At 57.3% G+C, this 20,753-nt stretch overlaps 9 protein-coding genes across 9 annotated transcripts; 6 read left to right on the top strand and 3 right to left on the bottom strand.

Moving 5' to 3' along the window:
• Positions 1-318: 318 nt before the first annotated feature.
• Positions 319-1,356, top strand: CONPUDRAFT_130975 (uncharacterized protein; the record flags this gene model as incomplete). Its single annotated transcript, XM_007775421.1, has 6 exons — positions 319-496; positions 558-662; positions 720-894; positions 956-1,032; positions 1,088-1,183; positions 1,234-1,356. Exons 1-6 carry the CDS (start codon positions 473-475, stop codon positions 1,354-1,356), a joined length of 600 nt encoding a protein of 199 aa, XP_007773611.1. The 5' UTR covers positions 319-472.
• A 2,045-nt stretch (positions 1,357-3,401) lies between these two features.
• Positions 3,402-4,859, bottom strand: CONPUDRAFT_146826 (type 2A phosphatase activator TIP41). The gene is made up of 5 exons (XM_007775420.1): positions 4,511-4,859; positions 4,084-4,432; positions 3,795-3,992; positions 3,545-3,728; positions 3,402-3,491 (listed from the first exon to the last, which is right to left on the bottom strand). Exons 1-4 carry the CDS (start codon positions 4,831-4,833, stop codon positions 3,570-3,572), a joined length of 1,029 nt encoding a protein of 342 aa, XP_007773610.1. The 5' UTR covers positions 4,834-4,859; the 3' UTR covers positions 3,402-3,491; positions 3,545-3,569.
• Positions 4,860-5,112: 253 nt separating this feature from the next.
• CONPUDRAFT_168928 (uncharacterized protein) lies at positions 5,113-7,548 on the top strand (the record flags this gene model as incomplete). Its single annotated transcript, XM_007775419.1, has 5 exons — positions 5,113-5,371; positions 5,444-5,773; positions 5,843-6,127; positions 6,200-6,597; positions 6,666-7,548. 5 exons carry the CDS (start codon positions 5,113-5,115, stop codon positions 7,491-7,493), a joined length of 2,100 nt encoding a protein of 699 aa, XP_007773609.1. The 3' UTR covers positions 7,494-7,548.
• A 239-nt stretch (positions 7,549-7,787) lies between these two features.
• CONPUDRAFT_168927 (uncharacterized protein) lies at positions 7,788-10,856 on the top strand. Its single transcript, XM_007775418.1, has 4 exons — positions 7,788-7,999; positions 8,200-8,250; positions 8,365-8,488; positions 8,758-10,856. The coding sequence occupies exons 1-4, from the start codon at positions 7,989-7,991 to the stop codon at positions 10,621-10,623; spliced, it is 2,052 nt and encodes a 683-aa protein (XP_007773608.1). The 5' UTR covers positions 7,788-7,988; the 3' UTR covers positions 10,624-10,856.
• A 205-nt stretch (positions 10,857-11,061) lies between these two features.
• Positions 11,062-12,231, bottom strand: CONPUDRAFT_168926 (uncharacterized protein; the record flags this gene model as incomplete). Its single annotated transcript, XM_007775417.1, has 4 exons — positions 11,062-11,609; positions 11,675-11,722; positions 11,795-12,031; positions 12,090-12,231. The coding sequence occupies 4 exons, from the start codon at positions 12,229-12,231 to the stop codon at positions 11,062-11,064; spliced, it is 975 nt and encodes a 324-aa protein (XP_007773607.1).
• Positions 12,232-12,703: 472 nt separating this feature from the next.
• CONPUDRAFT_158399 (uncharacterized protein) lies at positions 12,704-13,057 on the top strand (the record flags this gene model as incomplete). The annotated part of the gene is made up of 1 exon (XM_007775416.1): positions 12,704-13,057. One exon carries the CDS (start codon positions 12,704-12,706, stop codon positions 13,055-13,057), a length of 354 nt encoding a protein of 117 aa, XP_007773606.1.
• Positions 13,058-14,075: 1,018 nt separating this feature from the next.
• On the top strand, positions 14,076-15,547 carry CONPUDRAFT_130968 (uncharacterized protein). Its single transcript, XM_007775415.1, has 7 exons — positions 14,076-14,181; positions 14,237-14,413; positions 14,480-14,564; positions 14,630-14,824; positions 14,876-14,988; positions 15,055-15,188; positions 15,246-15,547. Exons 2-7 carry the CDS (start codon positions 14,410-14,412, stop codon positions 15,279-15,281), a joined length of 567 nt encoding a protein of 188 aa, XP_007773605.1. The 5' UTR covers positions 14,076-14,181; positions 14,237-14,409; the 3' UTR covers positions 15,282-15,547.
• CONPUDRAFT_130963 (uncharacterized protein) lies at positions 15,494-18,476 on the bottom strand (the record flags this gene model as incomplete). The annotated part of the gene is made up of 8 exons (XM_007775414.1): positions 15,494-16,158; positions 16,216-16,795; positions 16,847-16,943; positions 17,004-17,179; positions 17,231-17,363; positions 17,422-17,650; positions 17,714-17,915; positions 17,970-18,476. 8 exons carry the CDS (start codon positions 18,474-18,476, stop codon positions 15,494-15,496), a joined length of 2,589 nt encoding a protein of 862 aa, XP_007773604.1.
• Positions 18,477-19,097: 621 nt separating this feature from the next.
• CONPUDRAFT_158396 (uncharacterized protein) lies at positions 19,098-20,375 on the top strand (the record flags this gene model as incomplete). The annotated part of the gene is made up of 5 exons (XM_007775413.1): positions 19,098-19,144; positions 19,197-19,749; positions 19,803-19,912; positions 19,973-20,174; positions 20,235-20,375. 5 exons carry the CDS (start codon positions 19,098-19,100, stop codon positions 20,373-20,375), a joined length of 1,053 nt encoding a protein of 350 aa, XP_007773603.1.
• Between the last annotated feature and the right edge of the window lie 378 nt (positions 20,376-20,753).

Here is a 20,753-nt window from a genome sequence, read left to right as displayed (position 1 = left end):
GATGAATCCCCATGACCCTGTCCGTCAGATTGACAACCTGAGTGGCCCCGTAGGTGACGAGTGGCAATCACATTTCTTTGGTCGCATTGACCTACAGGTATGGAGGCCTGAAATTATAAAAGCGCTGCATACGGTCCAGGTCCTCTACTCCTCTCTGACCCCGTTCAGTTCATCACCGTCCCCCAAGAAATAGGTCTGCTCTGACAACGATCCGACATTTATAGCCCACAGTATGGGAAGCTCCTCATCTAAATCCTCTCGTCAAGAACTCGACCAGGGAGCTTATTCTTCGCGTTCGGACGCCCCTCCGCCTGCCTACTCGAAGGAGGCTCCAATATCAGATTCGGCTCTACTCTCCGCGTTCTCTGACGCCTCTCACTCGGGAAAGGGTGGGAAACAGGGTGCACGGGAGAACGTTTTTGCTGCGCTTCGTCGGTACGACACCGTACTTATCATCGATGATTCTGGGTCCATGCAGGGAAAGCGATGGTCACAGGTACGTGAACATCTCCTGCCCACTTTTGAAGCGTATACACGTTAATAATGCGGATTATCAGGCTCGCGAAGCGATCGCAGAGCTGGCTGCTATCGCGTCCGAATATGACGCGAATGGTATCGACATCCACTTCCTCAACAGCGATCACCAGGGTAAAGGGCTCAAAGTAGGTTTGATTTGTGTTGATTCGAGTAAACGGAATCCTAATATATGGCTGGGTAAGAGCGCAAAAAAAGTCAGAGACGTCTTCAACAAGGTCTCTCCAAAATATTCTACGCCACTTGGACCCGTCGTCCGTGAAGTGCTAGCGGCTTACAAGGATCAACTTGTTGATGGTAAGAAAAGAAAGAAGACCATCAAACCGGTGAATTACCTCGTCATCACCGACGGCAGGCCAGGTAAGTCCTCTACTATTTCCGCCGAAAGTTTACGTGCTCATGGCATTACTTGGGATCGTAGACGACGAGCAAGACCTTGAGGACGCGATTGTCAAGTTTGCGCACTGGCTAGACAGGGAAGAATATCCTCCCACTCAAGTACGTCACGGCTCCCGCTAAGCATACATTATACTGAAAAAGTCGCCGGGTCCAGGTCGGAATCCAGTTTGTGCAAGTAGGAAACGATTCGGAAGCATCTGAGTACCTCCAAAAACTAGATAACAATCTGTCGCCAAAGAAAGGGATCAGAGTGAGGCTCCATAACTTTACGTTGATTCGTATCTGACTTCGCTTCGTCAGGATATTGTTGACACCGAACGGTACAACGGCGACGTGACTGCCGCGAAGCTCATTAAGCTCATGATTGGCGGCATCAATCGACGTGTAGATATCAAGGGTGGGGAGGTCATGATGCAGCATTAGGCTACGCATAACATGGTGATGAAACAAGTCAGCTATCCTGTGAGAATATTGTATAATACCCAGTCTAATCACGACCCAACTTCGAAGCATATCATAGTTAGCACTGTTAAGTCGACATAGGAAGTCATACAAGAGACCGTCAAGCCGGCCTCGGACGTGTAGGAGTGAATTGATGAAACATTCGTACACGAGGCTCAGATCAGACAAGCTATGGAGCCAGTTTAACCCAAGAAGCTGATTCAAAGAACCCAAATTCCAGGGGGTACCCTGAGTAAGAAATCACAGAAGTCACATTCCATGGAACCTGCAATCGCAGTGCTCCTAAGATTCCAACGACTGAAGCGGCACCTTCGCGGCGATCTCAGCGCCGATGTCAATGTGAAGGAGAGAATGGAATGTCAAGGAACTTCGCGATATAAAAACCCGTGGGTCGGAGACGACAGGGCGTTCCACCTTCCGTCACTTCTACCCACTTGCGCCTGCAAAAAACCCCTCCCGCTCTTTCAGCAACACATCTCTACCAACCCTCACTGTCTCTTTTCACTTCCCCGCATTCTAATCATACATAATCCACGTTAATCTCGTTTATCTCTACCATGCGTCTCTCCGCCCTATCCGCTCTTCTCCCTTGCGTCCTCTCGGGCCTCCTCGCCCACGTCGCCGCCGCACCCGTTTCACCCCCGCGTGTGCCCGGATCGGCCAACGACGACATTGCTAGCATCGCCATGAGAGACACTGGCGCGGACTCGGACTCGGACGCGGCTGCGCTCGACAAGCGCTACTTCGTCTTCTACGGCGGCGACCCGCACCACCACCGCGAGGGCGAGCACGGCACGCAGGGAGAGGACGACCGCCGCGCGCACAATCAGCTCGTCGAGAAGCGCTTGCTCCGCTTCTCTGCTTCGAGGCATCGCCCGAGGCCGGCCAAGCGTCAGTGGGACGGGTCCGACGATATGTGGAAGAACTTGGACTGGTCTGGCGCCTCCGGCTCGGTCTCTTCTGGTTCTGGCCTGTCTGGTTCGTCCGGAGCGCCCGATGCACACAAGGTTCAGGACATGAACGGCGCTCAGGGGCAGGAGAAGGAGAAGCGCTACATTTCTGCCTCAGGGCTTCGCCATGCTATGACTTTTGGCGGTTCCAAAGCGGGCCACCGTGGGAAGGGAAAGCGTCAGTGGGACGGCTACGACGATATGTGGAACAAGCTGGACTGGTCAGGCGCGTCTGCCTCTGCTGCCTCTGCTGGTTCTCCCGGCTCCGGCCCCTCCGCCGCGCCTGCATCGCCCAAGGCTCAAGACTCCGACCACAGCTCTGAGGCGAAGTCCGCCGACGCGTCCAAGGACGACTCTTCCTCTAACGACGACAAGAAGGACGCCGCGCAGATGAAGGAGAAGCGCCAGTGGGAGGGCTTCGACGACAACTGGAAGAACGTGGACTGGTCTGGCCAGGGTGCTAAGTCTGGCGCTGCCTCTGGGTCCGGTAAGGACGTCCAGGTCGCCAAGGCGCCCAAGGTCGACTCCAAGATCGACAGCGAGGACAACTCCAAGGCCAACGGCGCCGAGTCGAACGGCCAGTCGCCCAAGGACGGTTCCAACGACGATGCTGCCCTAGGTGAGCTCTTCCGCTCTTTACTTTACTCATGTACGCCGCAACTGACTGTACATTCGTCGTAGAATCTGGCAAGTACGAGTCCACTTGAGTTTGACTCGGGCTCAGGTAGAGTGGCTCTGGTGGGTACTTCAGTGCGTCGGGCTTGGCGCTCGTCTTCGTTGTCCGTGACTTCTTATCTTTCGTAATCTTTCGTACTCGGGCTCCTGTCCTATACATGTAGTGACGAGGAATAATGTGTGTTGACTTTACCTTGGTGTGGTCAGTAGTGAGCATATGCGTGTGCCGAACCTGCTCTAAGGGCACTGTCCCCCGAGACAGAGGTAGAGTCGGGATCTCCGGTGCGCACCCTGGTGTCATGCACGTATGTATGAGAGTCTGAGCGTTGAATGTTGTTGGCGCACACGTTTCGTTATGGGAGCTCCGAAGAGAAAGTGGTTGATTGATTCGTCATAACACGACATGCAAGAGCGATAACAAGAAGCCGACAGACAACATGATACAAGTTTTGACGTACGAGTACGTTTTACCTGCTTGATCGTTAAATCCCAAATACGTTCGACGAAGCAACACATCTGCTCACATATACGTCTGCGCCGAAGACAGGATTACGTCGTGAGCGTCGCAACCTCTGTGCGCGTCCCGAGCCCTCGCCACTGCGTGACTGCGCCAGGCTTCTGCGACTGGTCGGGCGGAAGCTCGGTGAGCACCTTGGCAATGAATGTCGGATCGCGGAGCGGCGTGCGGTCCGACTTGTCTGGGAGACGCTGAAGGGCAAAGAAGGAGATCAGTTCTCCTCCGCTGAGTGGACGGTTTGACAGGGAATGACGTACGCGGAAGATAGCATCGTACGGCGCCTCCCAGCCGCCGATCTGGCGAACGACGACGTTGGGGGGAGGGGAGGTGTCGAGGGGCTGGGCGGCGTCGGATGTGAGAGAGACGTAGAGGCGGGTGTCGTGGATGCGGCAGAGGACGTTGTCGACGCGGAGGGCGAAGCGGGAGAGAAGGAAGATGCATGTGGGCATGACGCGCTGTGTTGCAATATCGGTGTCAGAAGTTGAGCGATAGAATACACAGGGAGGGAGGGAGGGAGGGAGGGATGGGTGGGTGGAAAGGGCGTACCACGCGCACGACGAGCAGGGACGACCCGTTATCGTGCAGCTCGTCCTCGAACAGCGGCACCTCGGCGTAGTACAGAATCGGATCGGGCCGCGTGAGCTCCGCGAGCGGGATCTCGTGCTGCGCGGTGCCCGGCTGCGCGGGCGCCCATGCGACGGGACGGCCGTTGGACCATGCGGTGGACGTGGCTTTGTCGGGGAAGTCGCCGACGGCGGCGGCGTTCGGGGGCGGGTGCACGGGGGCCTCGCGCGCGGGGTCGGGGACGTGTCCGGTGTAGGTGGTGGTGTAGGTCCAGTCGTGCGGGTTGGAGGGGGTGGAGAGGGTCATGGGCTGTTGGGTTGTTGGGTCTGTTCTGTCCTGGGGGGCGGGGTGGTTAGTTATCGGGGGTGCCGGTGAGAGAGGGGAGAGAGGGAGGGGGTGGGTTACGCACCGGGTCTTTAGCCATGCGTCTGAGTAGCCGACTTTGACGCCGCCGTCTTCGTCGTTTAGGGTGCCGACTTTGACACCCTCGAGTGCGCTCTTGGCGTCGAAGGAGAGTGCGAAGCCGGATGGGGCGTGTACGATCTGGAGTGTGTTGTTCGGGAAAGTCATCTCGGGGAGGGGGAGACGCAGGTGACGCTCGAGTGCGGTGCGTTCCTCGTCGGTCGCGATGGGCTGGGTGCGGGCAGAGATGCGCCAGTCGGCGATGGCGATGCTGCGTGTGTAGGGCGACTCGGAGAGCTGGTGGTGCGGGATGGAGATCGCGCTGGACATGGTTGGGGGGGTGTAGTGCGTTGGAGTGGTGGTTGTATGCGACTGATGATAATACGATTGCTTATACGAGGAGGCTGAGATCTAACAAAAAGATGGTTCGAGCCTCAAGGTTATCGGCAGTGACTTGGGCGTACTGATGGATCTCTTTGTTGCTGTGGCTGGGAGACGCGCAAGAGAAACGCGTGGCGGAGATCCAATCTCCCGTCCTTAACATGATCACTACAAACTTGCAACAAACCTCGACTATCATAACCTTCTAGCACAACATACCAACGCGCGATGGAGCTGCCCTCGCGTCCCTCCTCCCCTGATGCACCGCCAGCTGACCTTTGGTCGTCTATCCTCGACTCGGTCTCCTCGACGCGCTCCATACCCTCCAAGCAGATCGTCCTCCTCGGCCGTCCCCAGTCGGGCAAGAGCACACTCGCATCCGCCCTCCTCCGCAAGCCGCTCTCCGAAGACGAAGAGCGCGAGGACGCACGCGTCGATTTCGCACTGGGCTACGACTGGGCAGACGTAAGAGACGACGCAGACGAAGGTGAGCTTTCGTGACGGCTGTATACCATGCGCTCGTGCTGACCCAGCTCTCTTTCTCCGATACGGCACGCAGACACCCTCGCCCGCCTCTCGGTGTACACCGTCCCGTCCGGCGCGCCCGCGTACTCCGCGCTGCTCCCGCACTTTCTGCCGCCGCGCGCGTCGCTCCCGCATACGCTTGTTATGATTGTGCTCGACTGGACGAAGCCGTGGACGTTTATAGATGATCTCGAGCTCTGGCTCCGCTGGGTCGAGGCCTGGGCACGCGGCGATGGCGGTGCTGCACCGGCGGGACCAGCCGCAGGTGCGGGTGCTGTGGCAGGTGCAGCTACAGCAGCGGCGGGGAAGCCAGCGGACGGAGCGAGGGAGCTGGAGATTGCGAGGGAGGAGAACCGCGAACGGCGTGCGTACACGTTCCACATGCTCTTCTCACTATCAAAACCATGCTAAACGATGACACACGACGAGACAGTACAGCACCACCTGCAGCACTATACCGAGCCCTCGGCGGACGCACTCCCCGCGTCGACGCTCACGTCGGGCACGGTTCTCCCGCTCGGCGCGGGCACGCTGACGCACAACGCCGCGGGCGTGCCGGTCGTCGTCGTGTGCACCAAGGCGGACCTGATCGACGAGGAGAGCGACGGGACCGGCGGTGTCACGGGCGGGATGGGCGGGATGGTCAAGGGCAAGGGCGGCGAGTGGGAGGAGCGCACGGATAGCGTTATGCAGGTGCTCAGGACGATCTGTCTAAAGTGTGCGTTCTCTTCACAACGCGACGAATGCGTGTGTACATGGCGTGTGCTAAACTGATATGCGGCGCGCATAGACGGTGCCTCGCTGTTCTACACGACCCCGCAGCCGTCGACACTCCAGAGCCTGCGGCAACACGCCCTGCATCTCCTCTTCATGCCCGCGGCATCCGCACCCGCGATGGCAGGCGAAGCGCCAGCGCCGACGCGCAATCCGTTCCCGTTCGAGCAGAAGCCGAACACGCTGGACCGGGACCAGATCGTCGTGCCCGCGGGGTGGGACTCGTGGGGCAAGATCGGCGTGCTGCGCGAGGGCTTCGAGGCGCGCGTGTGGGGGGACGCGTGGGAGGCGGATCTGGAGGGCCCGGCGCCTGTGGATGGGGAGGATGAGCAGCAGCAGAATCAGCAAGGAGGGGGAGGGGGGCAGGGGGCGAGGAGGATGTATAGGTTGTTGGTGCCTGATCAGGGTGCGAAGGTGAGGTTTTGCTTTTGCTTTTGTGTAGCGTTGTCATTCGTGCTGATCAAATTCTGTGCCCGCTGCAGCCTGCAGCGCTCCCGCCATTCAACAACCCCACGCCCGAACAGGCGTTCCTCGCGCGGCACTACGACGACAACGCCAAGAAGCCAGACCGCGACCCGCGCGGTGCGTTCCTGCGCAACCCCACTACATCTGCCGCCGAAGCCGCTGTCAACGGTGCCGCAGGCGGCACAGGCGCAGGCGCGGGAGCAGGGATCGTCGGCCCGCTGGGCAACTCCTCGTTCTCGCTCCCGAACGTCGAGCGCGCGCTCAGCGAGATGGAGGCGGGCGTGGGTGGGCTCGGCGCGAGCGGTGGACCGGGTGCAGCGGGTCCCGTGGCGAACGGGGCGGGCGCGGGGTCTGCCGGGGCCGCGGGCGCGTCGGTGGTCCTGGGTGCGAGTGGGGGTTCTGGTGCGGGGATGGGTGTGGGACCGGATAGGCGGTCGTCGGGATCGCGCGGTGCGGGTGTCGGTCGGCCGGGAGGGCTGGGACAGAGTGTTGGGCCGGGCGCCAGTCCAGGGCCGGGTGCAGGTGGGCAGGCGGGGCGGTCGACGTCGCCTGCGCTGGGTGGAGGACCGGGAGGCGGGGGTGGGGGACCAGGGCAGACGCAGCATGAGGTGCTGCAGAATTTCTTCCAGAGCTTGTTGAGCTCGCGCGAGCGGGCTGCGGGTGTTGCGGGTGCGGGTGCTGGGGGTGTGACGGCGAGGAGTCCGCCGCCGCGGGGGGCGAATGGGACGCCGGAGGACTCGGGCAGGGACAGGAGCGGGAGCGGGAGCGGGAACGGCGGAGGTGGGGTTGAGGCTGCCCCGAGTTCGGGCGGGAGTGCTGCAGATGAGAGCGAGACGTCGTCTTGAGCTGAGATTTTATCTGTCCGTGGATATGTTTTTGGATGTACTTGTTGTACGCTCGTGCGTAATTTGTTATGTTTTCTTCTATGATAAAAGATTTTACACATCGTGACCTGTTTCTGCGAGTGTTTGGTTTTCCCTCGTGGCCATAGATGATTTCTCATAGTGTGTGCGTTCAGCCACCGAGCCGACGCGTGGGGAAGTGGCTGTGCCTGTGGCGGGAGCAAACAATGAGCAATAGAAGGCAAACAAGAGTTGACAGGCATCCCACGTTTTTGTGAGGGCGCAGTGTCATTAATTGTCGTCCGTTGTCTTCGGTCCTCGTTGTCGTCGTCGTGACTGTCCTCGGACTGCATCGACATCACCTGACCACTTCGACCTCCATCTCCATCTCGACTTTACCCGGTCTCTCCTATATCCCCTCTTTCTCTTCTCCTTCCTCCTCGTCGCCTTTCCTCCTCGCTTCCCTCCTCCCCACCGTTCGCATAGACTCTGGCAGACATGGGACAGTGGTGCGTCCACTCAACCCCTTTTTTCATTTCGCTCCCACTGACAGTTGCTTGCTTTGTTGGTCCCTCGCCTCCTCTCGCTCTGCCCTGCCCTGTCTACGCACCCACACCCGCCCACCACACCAACACTAACGCCAACTTCAATGCCAACGCTTACACCAACCCTCACTACCAATTCCTCTCTTGGCATCTTGGAACGACAGGACGGCAGAGTACCATGACACCGTCCTAGGCTCCAAGATGCGCAGCCTCGTGTACGTCCTTGCCGTTATCCCCCGCCCCACCCTCACCCCCTGTCATTCACCTCATCGCCATAGACCGCTGTGGGCTCACGATATGATGTGCTGACACGGTCTTGCTTCTGACAGCTCGGGCGCTATAAAGCGGGGCAGGCTTGAGAAGACCAATCCCTCGATATCCTACGAGGCCTTTGTCCGGGACCTCGACAAAGGCGACTCGTTCACTACCTCGTTGATTGAGATCCTCGTCAAGGTCCGTTTTCGCTATCCTCTTGCTTTGCGCTAGGCACTTATTAAGGCCATTTACGGTCCTTTGCATAATTGGTATCTCCACCACCTCCGCTTGCATCTCTCTTCCCACATTCATTCCCGCATTCTTGTCCATCTCGTATCTCAATTTCCTTCCCCGCGTTCGTCTATCTGCCCATCTAATCCGCCAATCTCCCTCTCTCGTGCCTCACCACGTCACGACGTCACAACCGACGAACCCCACCACACTCACATCCACAATCTCACAAACAGGAATACGCCGAACGCCTCTCCCGCCCATCCAGCATCGAGCGCGGCCTCGTCTCATACACCACCCAACGTGCCCTCCGCCGCCTCTCGACCGTCGCAGCCGTATACCACGACGCGCCCCCGTCGCGCGTCCCCGCCGCTGCCGCCGCGCTCCATGCCGCGCGCAGAGCGGGCCACGCAGCGCGCGCGGTGAACGCCGTGCTCGATCCGACGGAGTACCTCAGCGCGCCGCCGAGCGAGCTCGAGCTCGAGGACGAGGGGAGCAGCGGGTCTGCGCCGGGTGCGGGGATTGGCGCAGGAATGCGGATAGGGTCGGGCTTGAGAGCGGTGGGCATGGGGTCGGGGCTGGGCGGTATGGTGCCGGGCTTGTCGCGCGCGCGTGCGCCGGGTCCGGGTCCGGGTCCGGGCGCGGGAGAGGACGAGGAAGACGAGGAGCTGCTCGCGCATGTGCATCCGCTTGCGCCGTGGGCGGACGATGTGAACGCTGCTGCGGCGCTTGCGATGGGCGATCTGCCGGAGACGTTTGGATCGTACGATGCGCTCTCGCTTGGCCCTCGTGCTGCTGATGGGACTGGCGCGGAGGGCGCAGCGATTCCGACGTCGTCTCTCAGCGGCGCTGGGTGGCCGCATGCTCCTCTCACCGCATCAACGTCTACTAGCTCGTCGTCGTCGCCGTCTATACCCGGGACATCAGGAGGGTGGAACCGGATGATCGGCGGACGGCGCCTACCGCCTGCGATATCCGCATTCGACCGCGAGCGTGGTCGCGAGCTGCCCGAGCCGCTGCCGCCGCTGCCGCCGCTCGTCTACCCGTCGGCGCGCGGGTCGTCATCCTCCTCTGCGAGCAGACGCACTCCTTCGGGTCTCGCAGGCAACGGACGAGACCTCCCGTCCGCGAGCAGCATCCTGCACTCGTCGCTCTCGAGACAGCGCCATCCGTATCCGGCCGCGGTGAGGCGCGCGTCGCACCATGTCCACCCTTCATCTTCTTCGCAGCGCAGTGGGTATGGGTATGGGGGTGCTGGTTCAACCTCAGACTCAGGGACAGGCGCAGGGACAGGCGCTGGGGCAGGGACAGAGACAGGCGCAGGTGCGAACAGAGTCGACGATTTCTCCGAGTTCACATCCCGCCGGCGCACAGCGACGCGCGTCCTCCCGCCCTACCCGCACCCGCCCCACCACCCGCACACACACGCCGCCCCGCCCCGCAGGCCGAGCCGCTCCGGTGCAGACCCATCAACATCGACAGCTCCAGGCGCCGCTGCCGATGCGGATGCGGATGCGGATGCGGGTCCATCAGCCTCGGCAATGGCGCCGGACAACCTCGACGCAGACGGCGACCCCATTCTCCCCTCTGCCGAAGCCGAAGTCACCGACGCCGCAGACGCCACTGAGCCCATCGAGATCCCCGCGCACTGGGCCGCCCTGCACGGTCTCCGCGGCGGCCCGTCCGCGCGCCGGTTCTTCCCCCGGACGACGGGATCCCCGTCCATCGCGGCTCCCAGGCCCGCCCTCGTAGGAGCACCACCATCCATACCCACCCCGCCCGCATCGGGCTCCGACGCCGACACAGACGACACATCCGTCGCCGGCACTAGCGCTGAGCCAGGCACAGGCGTCCGAACAGGCGGCACAGCAGACGAATACTTCTTCCCCGCGCCTACACCCTCGGAGACTGCTATCGTCGAGGCGGAGGCCGACGATGACACACCACCCCAGCTGCAGGCGCCCCGTCTCCGCAGAGGCGGCCTCCGCTCACCAGAGAGCATGCGCCTGCTCGCTGCCGCATCTGCCGCCGCCGCCGCGGACGCAGACGCAGTCGCAAGAGCGTCACGCTCGGTGTCGTTCTCGCCCGAGCCGGCACCCTAAAATAAAACCGCATGCATAGCATGTACCCGCCCTCGCATGGCGCCCATTCTGCATCATCCCCCTATGCCGCTCGTTTTGCCATAGCGTTGTCGTGATTAGACACGACCGCCGGTATCTCGTTCGCTTGCTCGCTCGCTTGTTTCTCTTTTCGTGTTATAACCCATAATCATTCATATCACATACGTACATACATGCATCCACCCATCGCCCCGGTCGTATCTTCTGTACGATGCTAATATAGCACGTGGTTTCTTCTTCGTTGTTTGTTTGCTTTTGTGAACGCTTAACTATTTATGCATTGCTTAATTCACTCCTTCGAGGGTCACACAATGAAGAGTGAATACGTGCTTCGCGATTGCGTCAAGTCTGTCCGATCGTGAACCATACAGTCGACACCAGTACAAATACACGCATCGGCCGTCCAAAAGTAAAGGCTATTTATGCAGAGATCTTGGTGTTGCCGTCCGCAGGGGCGGGAGCAGGAGCAGGAGCAGCAACCGGTGCAGGACTACTGGTAATCGCCCCATAGTCTGCGTTCTTGATGAACCCTTGGTGCAAGGAAGGGGGAGCGGACTCGGGACCCATACTGATCTCCGAAGTGGCCTCGCGCTTCATATACTTCTCACCCCAGAAACCGGGCTCAGAGCCTTGGCGAGAGCCACGGAAGACGTCGTGCGCCGACGGTTCCTGCTCCCGTCCAGGCGACTTCACGTGCCCGTTACCCTTGCGCGAGGACTCGTGCCCGGAGTGGCCGTGTCCATGCTTAGGGTGCCGCGAGTCAGCGACGCGGTGGTGCGTGCTCTTCATCCGCTTCTCAGAGATCTCTTGCGTGCCGTGCTCTTCTTCTTGCGTGTATGGCGCGCGGGCGATGATGCTGCCAATGAGGCTACGAGCGCGATGGACTGCGCGAGCGGTGATGTTCGAGATACTGATAGATCCGGCGCGTGCGTGGATGTCAGTGAGATTGACCCCTGCGAGGCGGCTTTCTGCGAAAGGTGGTGGCTAGTTAGCGCCGGGTCTGGCTTCGAGTGGGGCGAGAAAGTAAACGTACGGAGCTTCCCGATGGGAGCCGGAAGGTTCGCGCTCACGAGCCTCCGAGCTATGTGGGCATTGGAACAGGAGGGATGCAGTCAGCTACCAGTGCCGAGGTCAGAAAAAAAGAGAAACGAACAGATCTGGGGCGTATCGACGTTCATCGGGAGACCTCCGAGAGACCCAAGGCTCGCATCCGACACGGCATCGTTTGGAGTAATGGTACCAACGGGTGCTACGGAAGTACTGCTCTGAGTTGAAGAGGTGGTGCTGCTCTGAGACGTGGTAGTGCTCTGAGAAAAAGGAGGGCGGTAGCGATGGGGGCGGTGGTGGCGGTGGTGGCGGTGGCGATCGAACCGGTCCCTATCGTAGCGCGCTAATAGCAAACGTGAGCGTCGATACAAGATAAACGCCCAGAAGAAAAGAGGACGTACCGTGCAAGACGCCACCAGTCGACGTCAGCTTCGAGAGGTCAGCACCACGCTCAGAGAGGGGCACGCCAATAGGCGATGCGACACCAGTAAGGGCGTTAGAGAACACGAGGGCGACAGCGGCTGCTGCGAACGAAAGACGCATGGTGACCGAGCGTGAAGACGTGTGAATAAAAAGAATGTGTTTGGTAGGGATAGTAATGTGGTGTGGGGCGCTGGCAAAAAGCGAGCTGGGTGAATGGAGGAAAGAAGAAGAAAATAGCCGGAGGCAAGCAGTTATATACCTCCTCTGCGTGTGCGATGCTTCTTGATTTGAACAGCCGTGTCGGGAAGGCATTCCGCCTGATTGAGGTAGAAAAAGAAGGCGAGCCTGATTCTTGGAATTTCTGCATGCCAAAGAAGCCAGCAAGGAAAGTCCTCGCATTTGTGAGCCAAGTTTTACCGAGGAGGAGTGCTCTGGCTGAGCTGCAGATTCAGGGTGTCCAAGCCAAGATCGATCGCAAAGGAATACAGCCCCAAATTCCCGCCATGAAATGCCCGTCCTGTCAGCAGGTAGAGAGTGCCAAGCTACGACGCGATCAGAATTAATGTGCCGTCGGCTGCCGAGGTATGTTGCGATGACTGTTCCAGTAGCGTCGACTGTGAGTTCAAAGAGTTTGAAAAGGGCAGAAGCAAGACCAGATGAGAACACCCGGGAAATGGGAAAGGCGGCATATGCCGCCGTGGCGGCGCGGCGGCGCGGCGGCAGTGGCGGTGCACATACCTTCAACTGGACCGGATCTACGCGGATCCTTTACTCCCTTGACGAGCCACCGTACGGACGGCTCGCCGCCGTAGAAGTGGCATATGACGAAGAAATACAGACTACGAACATAATCCGTGCGCCGAACCTTGGTGTTGAGAGCGGCGTTCAAGAGCATTTCCGGTGGCATGGTACAGAGTTACAAGCCTTTGAGACGGAGCCGTATTAAGGGAGGATATTGTACTCACACAATCTTCCAGAGGGCGGGTCTGAACGCACAAAGCATATGAAGCATTGTCTGTTCGACTTTGCACAAGTAGTAGCTTCCGCATACTTAGGTACTTTATCAGACTACCCCACTCAGGGAGCCCATGTGAGAGCTGCATGAAAGAGGATGGAAACTGTGGACCTCTTGAAAGGCACGCGAGGTTGCAATCGTAAATGGATGAACGATGTCTGGGGAGGATATCGTACATTTATGTAGACGAAGGATCTGAGCGAAACGAGGATGGCTTGCGAGATGAACAGCGTATGGTTTGTCTTTTGGATTTCGCATAGCACCTTGGATACCAGGCTATCGTCTGCAGCTGGACGTACCGATACTATGATTATCCATGCCCACGTACTACGATGCTCGTGCTATGTCTCGCTGCCTCATTGTCAACGCGTGCAGCCATTGCTGCTCTATCACTCTCAACTGGACCCTGTCGCTGAATTTAAACAGTTCCATGCAGCTCAGTGCATGACGCAGCATTGATACAAAGTACAAAAGTACAAGAGAGCTGATGCGGTCAACATAGCTACACTACACTCCGAGAGATAGAAGTTAAATATCGTGGTATCGTCGTCAGCCCGAGTCGCTGGAGTATCAATCTAATTCATGTTCACTGGAGTCCGAATCGGCACTTTCAATAGAGTCCGAATCATTCTTATTCGAGTTTGGATATGTCGAAACTTATAGTGTAGGGATACAACGTTGGCGGACTCAAACACGCTCAGTCTTTGCTCTAGCACGCATAAGCGTGGCGGCGAGGCGACGCGCGGCGGTCACATCGTGGGATTTTTAGTTTATACACCGCCACTGACGCCGCGCCGCCCAGCCTGCCGCCGCGACTTGCCGCCTTTCCCAGATCTCGGACTTTCTGGACCAGATTCAGCTCGTGAGACAGCGGGCGCCGGGTGCAGAATGCCGCGTGTGCACAGCCACCAACACCACCCTTCACTTCCTTTCCCCGCCATGATCAAACGTCGAAACAGACCCCACCCACGCGTCCGCGAACCAGAGTCCGAGTCCGAGCCAGAGAAGGAGAAACGCATCGGCTCAGGCTCGGAAGAAGAGGACAAATCGCTACCGTGCGTGTCTGCGCTGCCATCGCCTCGGACGCGAACGGCTGCTCACATTCTACAGCCTTGCAGAACTCCTCGAGCTCCGGCGGCTCCGGAAGCAGAGACAGGGCATTGACGCGAGTAATCTATTCAAGGGCGATGGTAAGAAGAAGAAGAAGCGAGTGGCAGAGGAGGAAGGGGAAGAGGATAAGGGCGGGCTCAAACTCGGTGTGAGGCAGGAGGAGGACGCCGGAGATGAGTGCGTGCCATGTCACTTTGTCTTATTTCCTGCATGATAATGACCGTAACTCGTGCGTTAGCGAAGAAGACGCAGCCGCTCAGGCTAGACGTGCCGTTCGAACGAGCAACTTCACGCAGCAGACCAACACGCTTGATGTCGACAAGCACATGTGCGTCCGTCTCATTCCTCTCTCTTATAGTATCCGGGATAACCTACCATTCTTTCACGCTACAGGATGGAATACATAGAAGAGAACATCAAGAAAATGCGTAATGCCCCCGACTTGTCCGAGGACATACCAGCCGACGCCTCCGAGAGCGAGCACAAGTCCGACAAGTGGAACATCGAGAAGAAGCTCGCAGAGGAAGGCAGCGTTACGAACAGCATGGCCATGCTGACAGCTATACCAGAGGTGGACCTCGGCATGGAGTGAGTACTCGTGTATCCGATCCACGAGGGCAGCGCTGATCCAAGCCATAGCGCTCGGCTAAAGAACATTGAGGAGACCGAGAAGGCGAAGCGTATCCACGCAGAGGAACGTAAAGAGAAGAAGAGGGTGTACAACGACGAGGAACACCTCGCCGCGAATCGATGTACGTGCCGTCCTCCCTTTGCCCCCATTGCATCTGCGGCACCATCTGATCGCGTAACCCCTACAGTCTTTCGTCCTAACCTCAGGCAAAAGACGGACGCCGAGATCATGCGCGACGCACAGCGCGAGGCAATGGGTCTCCCTCCCATCCAGGAGCGCCAGCGGAATTACGAAAGGCCGCAGATGTCCACGGACGAAGCGGTACGTGCAGCTCCGAGTCTCTCCTTGTTATATTCCCTGACCCTGACCGATTGCTAGGTCATGGAGCGCTTCAAGAAACGTATGCGCAAATAGCTCTCACCAAATACCCCTCAGAGAAGCATGTGCGTTCACCAAGGGGAGGCAACGGCAGTGTTTTGTTGTAGACTGCATCAGTAAAACCGACAAATACTTGTGGACCTTGCGGGTCTTTTCGTGCCCTGCCGGCCTGTCGCAAGGTAACAATTTTGACAAGGCAAAACAAGTTATACAAGGTGGAGGTACTAGTACAGTATATAATACATAGGCTACTCGTCTCCTTGTAAAAACTCGTGCGAATGATGATCAACATAACGATTAACGTAGAATGCACGAAATGCGTCTAAAGACTGGTGAAATTCAAGGTCTTCGGGAATGGGTGCACGACCGTAAGTACCAATCAGATGAGCAGCGCGCGAAATAGAATCCAATGAAATAACAGCGAGATTAGCCCGACCGTTCAGGAATTCGGGCCGGACAACCCATAGGCCTGTATCCTCATCTGGTCTGTCACCTGCCGGGACCATCCACTGGATGAGGGCGCAGCGGTACGTAGTGGTGTCGTACTTAAACGAGAAGAACAGAAAGACACGACCTACCATCATACCCCGCATTCCTGACTCGTCGGCGTTGGTGTCAATGAAAACCGTGTCGCGCCGATCATATTCTCCACGCCAGTTGGGATGGCTTCTTATACGTTCACGTCGCATTCCGCCGATGCCGGAGAAGTCGCTCGGAGACCAAAACCGAGCGACGGCTGAGTGGAATATGTCGACTCGGCCGCTAAATGTAGGGCACCTATGAAGGGGTGGGGGTTCGTCGTCAGAGCAGTTGGGGTTCAACTGGTCGTACAGAAAGCGTTGGATGAGCTCGGGGAGTCGAGGATGGCCGACATGGTCGGTAACTTGGGCGAGGTAGCGTGGATAGCCGAATGCTGATAAACAAGTCAGCATTAATAGCGGAATAGAGTCCGAATAATGTGGCAGCTCACCTCGACGTCGAGCCAATTCAATTGAGGAGAGAACTTTTGGACCAGCGATGGGGCTCTCATCGTCATCATCGGGGTCTTCAGCCTGTGGGGGTGGAGCGGGAGGGGCGGGGACTCCACCACTGAGTATGAAATGTTCGTAGCTTGCCGTAGTTCCCTCCATCATCCCACGCTGGGCGAACACCTCACGAGCCGCTCGGAGCTTGTCGATTCGCAGGTTAATTGTCAACATCTGGCTTAATGCATGATACCGGCTGGACCGGCGCCACGGCTTCTTCACAGCCACAATATGCTTCGATTCTGTAATTGACGAACATAAACCATTCGGGGAGCCAAACAGGGTGATCGAGCGGATGTAATGTGAGAGAGCATGTTGGCGGGGTAGTGAGATCGTGTCCATGCGAACGCCGGTTTCGATGAAAACTTGGCGATAATGGTGGAAATCATCCAGGGAGGCTTGAAGCCTGGTCAGGTCATCAGCGGAAATGCTATTCCGGCGGGCTGTGTAACAGAACTCGAGAAATGCGCGAAGACATTTGACCATGTCGGATGGGACGTAGCCGGCGATTGCAGGTAGGTATACCTGACAAAATATTAGATACATTAAAGCCGCCATTGTGGCAATGTAGCGTACCTTCATGAGCGCTTTGCTGTCATCCCCGGTCCATTGGTGGAAATCACGACCATCCGGGAAACGACGTAATCCAGGAAACGGAGGTACTGCACTAATTCTGAAGAGAGAAGGGTCAGTAGGGTCCAAAACATGAGTGAGCATGACGTCAAAGGCTCACCGGCGATCTATGTCATCAATAATGGCTTCACCCTCAACGCGTCCGTACTCCAATAAAATATACTGGTTTACCCACTCCACGACGTGGTCCTTAAATGTACCCTTGATCACCTGGTGAAGGAGGTCGGGCGCGAGCAGTTGATGAATGTCCGCGCGCGGAAAAGAATGCATGAATGGCTGGCATGAACATCAGAAAAGGCTATGCAACATAAAATTAACAAGACGCACGCGATAATCATCACGGATACCAAAGTCGGTCCAGAGTACTTTAGTCTCGAGTCTTGAACAATACGCATCCGTTTTCTCTCGACTCCTTCGAGTCGCATCTGGTGAGTCAAGGTCCGACGGCTTCGCATCGCATCTGACCAATGGAAATTAGCAATCACACGATAGACAATAGAATGATGGGATATACGCACTTGGGGCACCAGTTGGACACGACAGCGGATAGCCATACCTGTTCAGGGTAATCCGCTATGTATGGACCTAAACCGTAGATAGCCCGTCGGAAATGCCCATCTGGGCACTTGACAATGTCGGGTGTTATCATATGTGCAGCAAGCGGCGCAAATGTGATGCGGAGAGCTTCATGATAGAGCTGCCGGCAAAATCGCTTGAACTCGGGCTTCTCGCGCTGACGGCGCTTTGCTGAGTTTGACGTTAGTGAAATGGCCAAGGAATCAAAACAACAGTACTGAAAATGAAACGTACCACGGGGGATTGGCAGGAAAGCTACCGGTAGGACAGCACTGCCATGCCCACGGCGGGCTGTGTTTGTAAGGTTACCAGGGGACATATAGACGGGGTGATATTCTTGATGACCGCTCGCGACTGAAACGGTCGTCTTGTCGCTGCCAGCGACAATTGGGACAAACATGGATCCGTGGGTTTCGGGATCCTCTGCAATGGTATTCTAGAGAGGATGTTAAATGGCGTACATGAATTAGAGACAAAGGATTATACTTACTGCTTGCTGCCATGCCCATTCACCGGACATGAGGTTCGAGAACACTCGCTTCCCATGGTGGTTGAAGTGCCGGTAAGGCAGATAGCTGATCTGGTCCTTGAAATCTGAGGACCGGAGCTGCTCATGAACAACAGCACGTGCGTCTCGAACGCATAGTTCATACGCTTGCGTCATCCATTTCGGGGGGGAATTGGCGGGAATGGGGCCTTGGTATCGGATCTTGTAGACGTGCCAAGGCACACCGCCGACTTGAACCTTATCGATCGTCCTGTACATATCTTTCTCATTCTGCCAGCGAGGTGTCGAGCCAAGCGGAGCGCAAATTGCAGACCAAAAGTCGAGCTGGGTCTGGATTTCGCTTGCTGAGCTCTCAGCTTTGACGTAGTGGTGGTATGCAAAGTCGAACTCCGTGCGAGACTGGAAAGGATGCCATGCCTCAGCCGTCTCAGCAGGAGCTGTAGGACCAGTGGGTGGTGCAGGTGCATCCTGATCAAGGTAGCCACCCATACTCGTCGTCTTCCGTCCTAAGTTCAAACAGTTGTTAGTGTTAACCTAAGAAAGGGATGACCCGCATGTACCTGTGAGTTGAGGGTGATACTGGAATGTTGCGCGTTCGGGCTCCGCACTGTCGTGTCCTGGAGGGAGCCCATCAGTGACACTCTGGTGGACGGTATTCGTGTGGTTTCTAAGACCTCGGGCCGTCCTGCATCTGCGAGGGCAATGAGGACAGGGAAAGGTGCAAGGAGTTCTAAGGGGTTGAGAAGTGCGAGGGGAGCCCTGAGGCGACGTGCGAGGGGATGTGTGAGGTGACATGCAAGGAGATGCCGGGTTAAAATTACAGGAAGTGTGTTGGTTGAGCGGGTGGCCACGTCAGCGTAAAGGTGCAAGGCGGACAAAGGGGAAAACAATTGAATCACTGAGCGGGTGAAACAGGAAGTAGTGTACGTACTCGCTTGCCAAGAGCCCATCCCGTCCAACTGTTTTTCGCTTCCCTCCTCTTCCGTCCTCCTCCGTAAACTTTTCACAATGGCCAAGTCCAGCATTTCTACTCCTCCTGCCCCTACTCGCTCGTCAGCTCGTCTACACGCTGGTGCAAGCGCCAAGGAGCCTATGTTGACTCCCGCTGCAATGGTGGCGGTGTCCACTTCTGAAGATAGTCAGGGCTTTCAGCAAGAGTCAGTGCATGTCTTATCCCACAGCAATAATGACGGCTAACCTTCTGTTCAGTGACCGGAAGCGTCCTCGGTCGGCCACCACCACATCCGAAAGCCATAACCTGAAGAGGAAAGCAGCCAAGGCGCGCAAGCGGTCAGGTACCAAAACCGCCGACCAGCTTGAACATACGGCTCAACCACGCACCTCAACAAAGCCTCTTCCCCCTCAACGCAGCCCCCAGCCCGACCGCAAGGGGAAGAACCGTGATCCAGCCAAGCCGGACAAGCCGCACCCAAAGCGAACATCTGCTCAAGTTCAAGCCGACAAGCAGCGAGAACAGGAGCTCTGGCACAAGTTCCGAGCTAGCCATGCTCGTGATCTCCAGCACTTGGCCGACCTGGAGGTGGATGACGCAGCCAGGCAGGTAAACGAGGATATGGGAATGATGCTTACCTTAGGTAATCCATCTGGCAATGACGTTAGTGAAGAGGATGACGAAGAGGAGGGTGAGGAGAGTGAGGAGAGTGAGGAGAGTGAGGAGAGCGAGGAGAGCGAAGAGGATGATGAAGAAGAGGATGGCGAGTTCGACAACAAAGCCGAGCCTGATTTGCCCGTGATAACAAAGGTAGGTCAAAAACTCTGGTAGAGAAGTTAGAGACTTACCGGCGATATATGTAGAAGCGCGGAAAACATGAGAGGGGCTCAACGAAGGCAGCAATCGTTGCCCTGAAGGCAGCAAAGGCGTCAAAGGGAAAGGTCAGCACCGCACGCGCTCCCACGGCGAACAGGTATGGCTATTTGTGACGCATACCCCGAAGAAGCACTCGAGTACTCACACTTATTGATAGGTCTCTGAAGCCGAACACATTCCCCACCGGTGTGAATGCGAAGTGGAAGGCTCGAGCGACCGCAACGCAGTCCACCCGCAAGTCCAAGAAGCCCTCTGTAGCCGCTGAGGTTGCAGAAGTTGGTGTTGGTGGTCTCACTGACGCCGACGCTGACGCACCTTGGTCTGAGCTTAGCACTGCCCGGAATCTATCGCGCAATGAGGTGAGTGGTTATTAGTTTGATCGCCTCGTATTATACAGAAATCTTACATACCTACAACAGCTGGTTTCTATCGTCGAAGACATAGATGACGAGGACGCTGGTGACAGTGACGGTCACACCGGGAACGCGAGTGATGCATCTCGGGAGCTCAACGCATCTACTGACAAAGGACGATCGCGAGTATACACTAGAAGTCTATAAGAGCGCGAACTCACCGGGCAGTTAGAGTTGAAGGTTGAGTTAGTAGCTTGGTAGCTGGTAGGCTGACGATGGTAGTCGTTCGGTGGAGAGAGAAGACTTAGATGATATTCATGGTAGCGACTGTATATATATGACAGGAGCGTGTGAAGTCACTACCGTATTCGTAACTACTGTGCAGTCCAAGTCCCACGGTAATGTGGAACGGCTACGTAAGCAGAACGTGGCCCTATGCGATGAACGCGGAGCCACACGAGTGCGTGAGCGCTTAAGGTACCGCTGGGATACTAAGCGCCTGAATAGACGTATGAAGGCGATGTTTACTTGTAGACCTCTAGGAGGAACATCGCCGTATAGGAGGCTTCTGGATGAACCAATAAA

The sequence above is a fragment of the Coniophora puteana genome, assembly GCF_000271625.1.
Source record: "Coniophora puteana RWD-64-598 SS2 unplaced genomic scaffold CONPUscaffold_14, whole genome shotgun sequence".
Taxonomy (NCBI): domain Eukaryota; kingdom Fungi; phylum Basidiomycota; class Agaricomycetes; order Boletales; family Coniophoraceae; genus Coniophora; species Coniophora puteana.
This window is presented reverse-complemented; position numbering and strand designations above follow the sequence as displayed.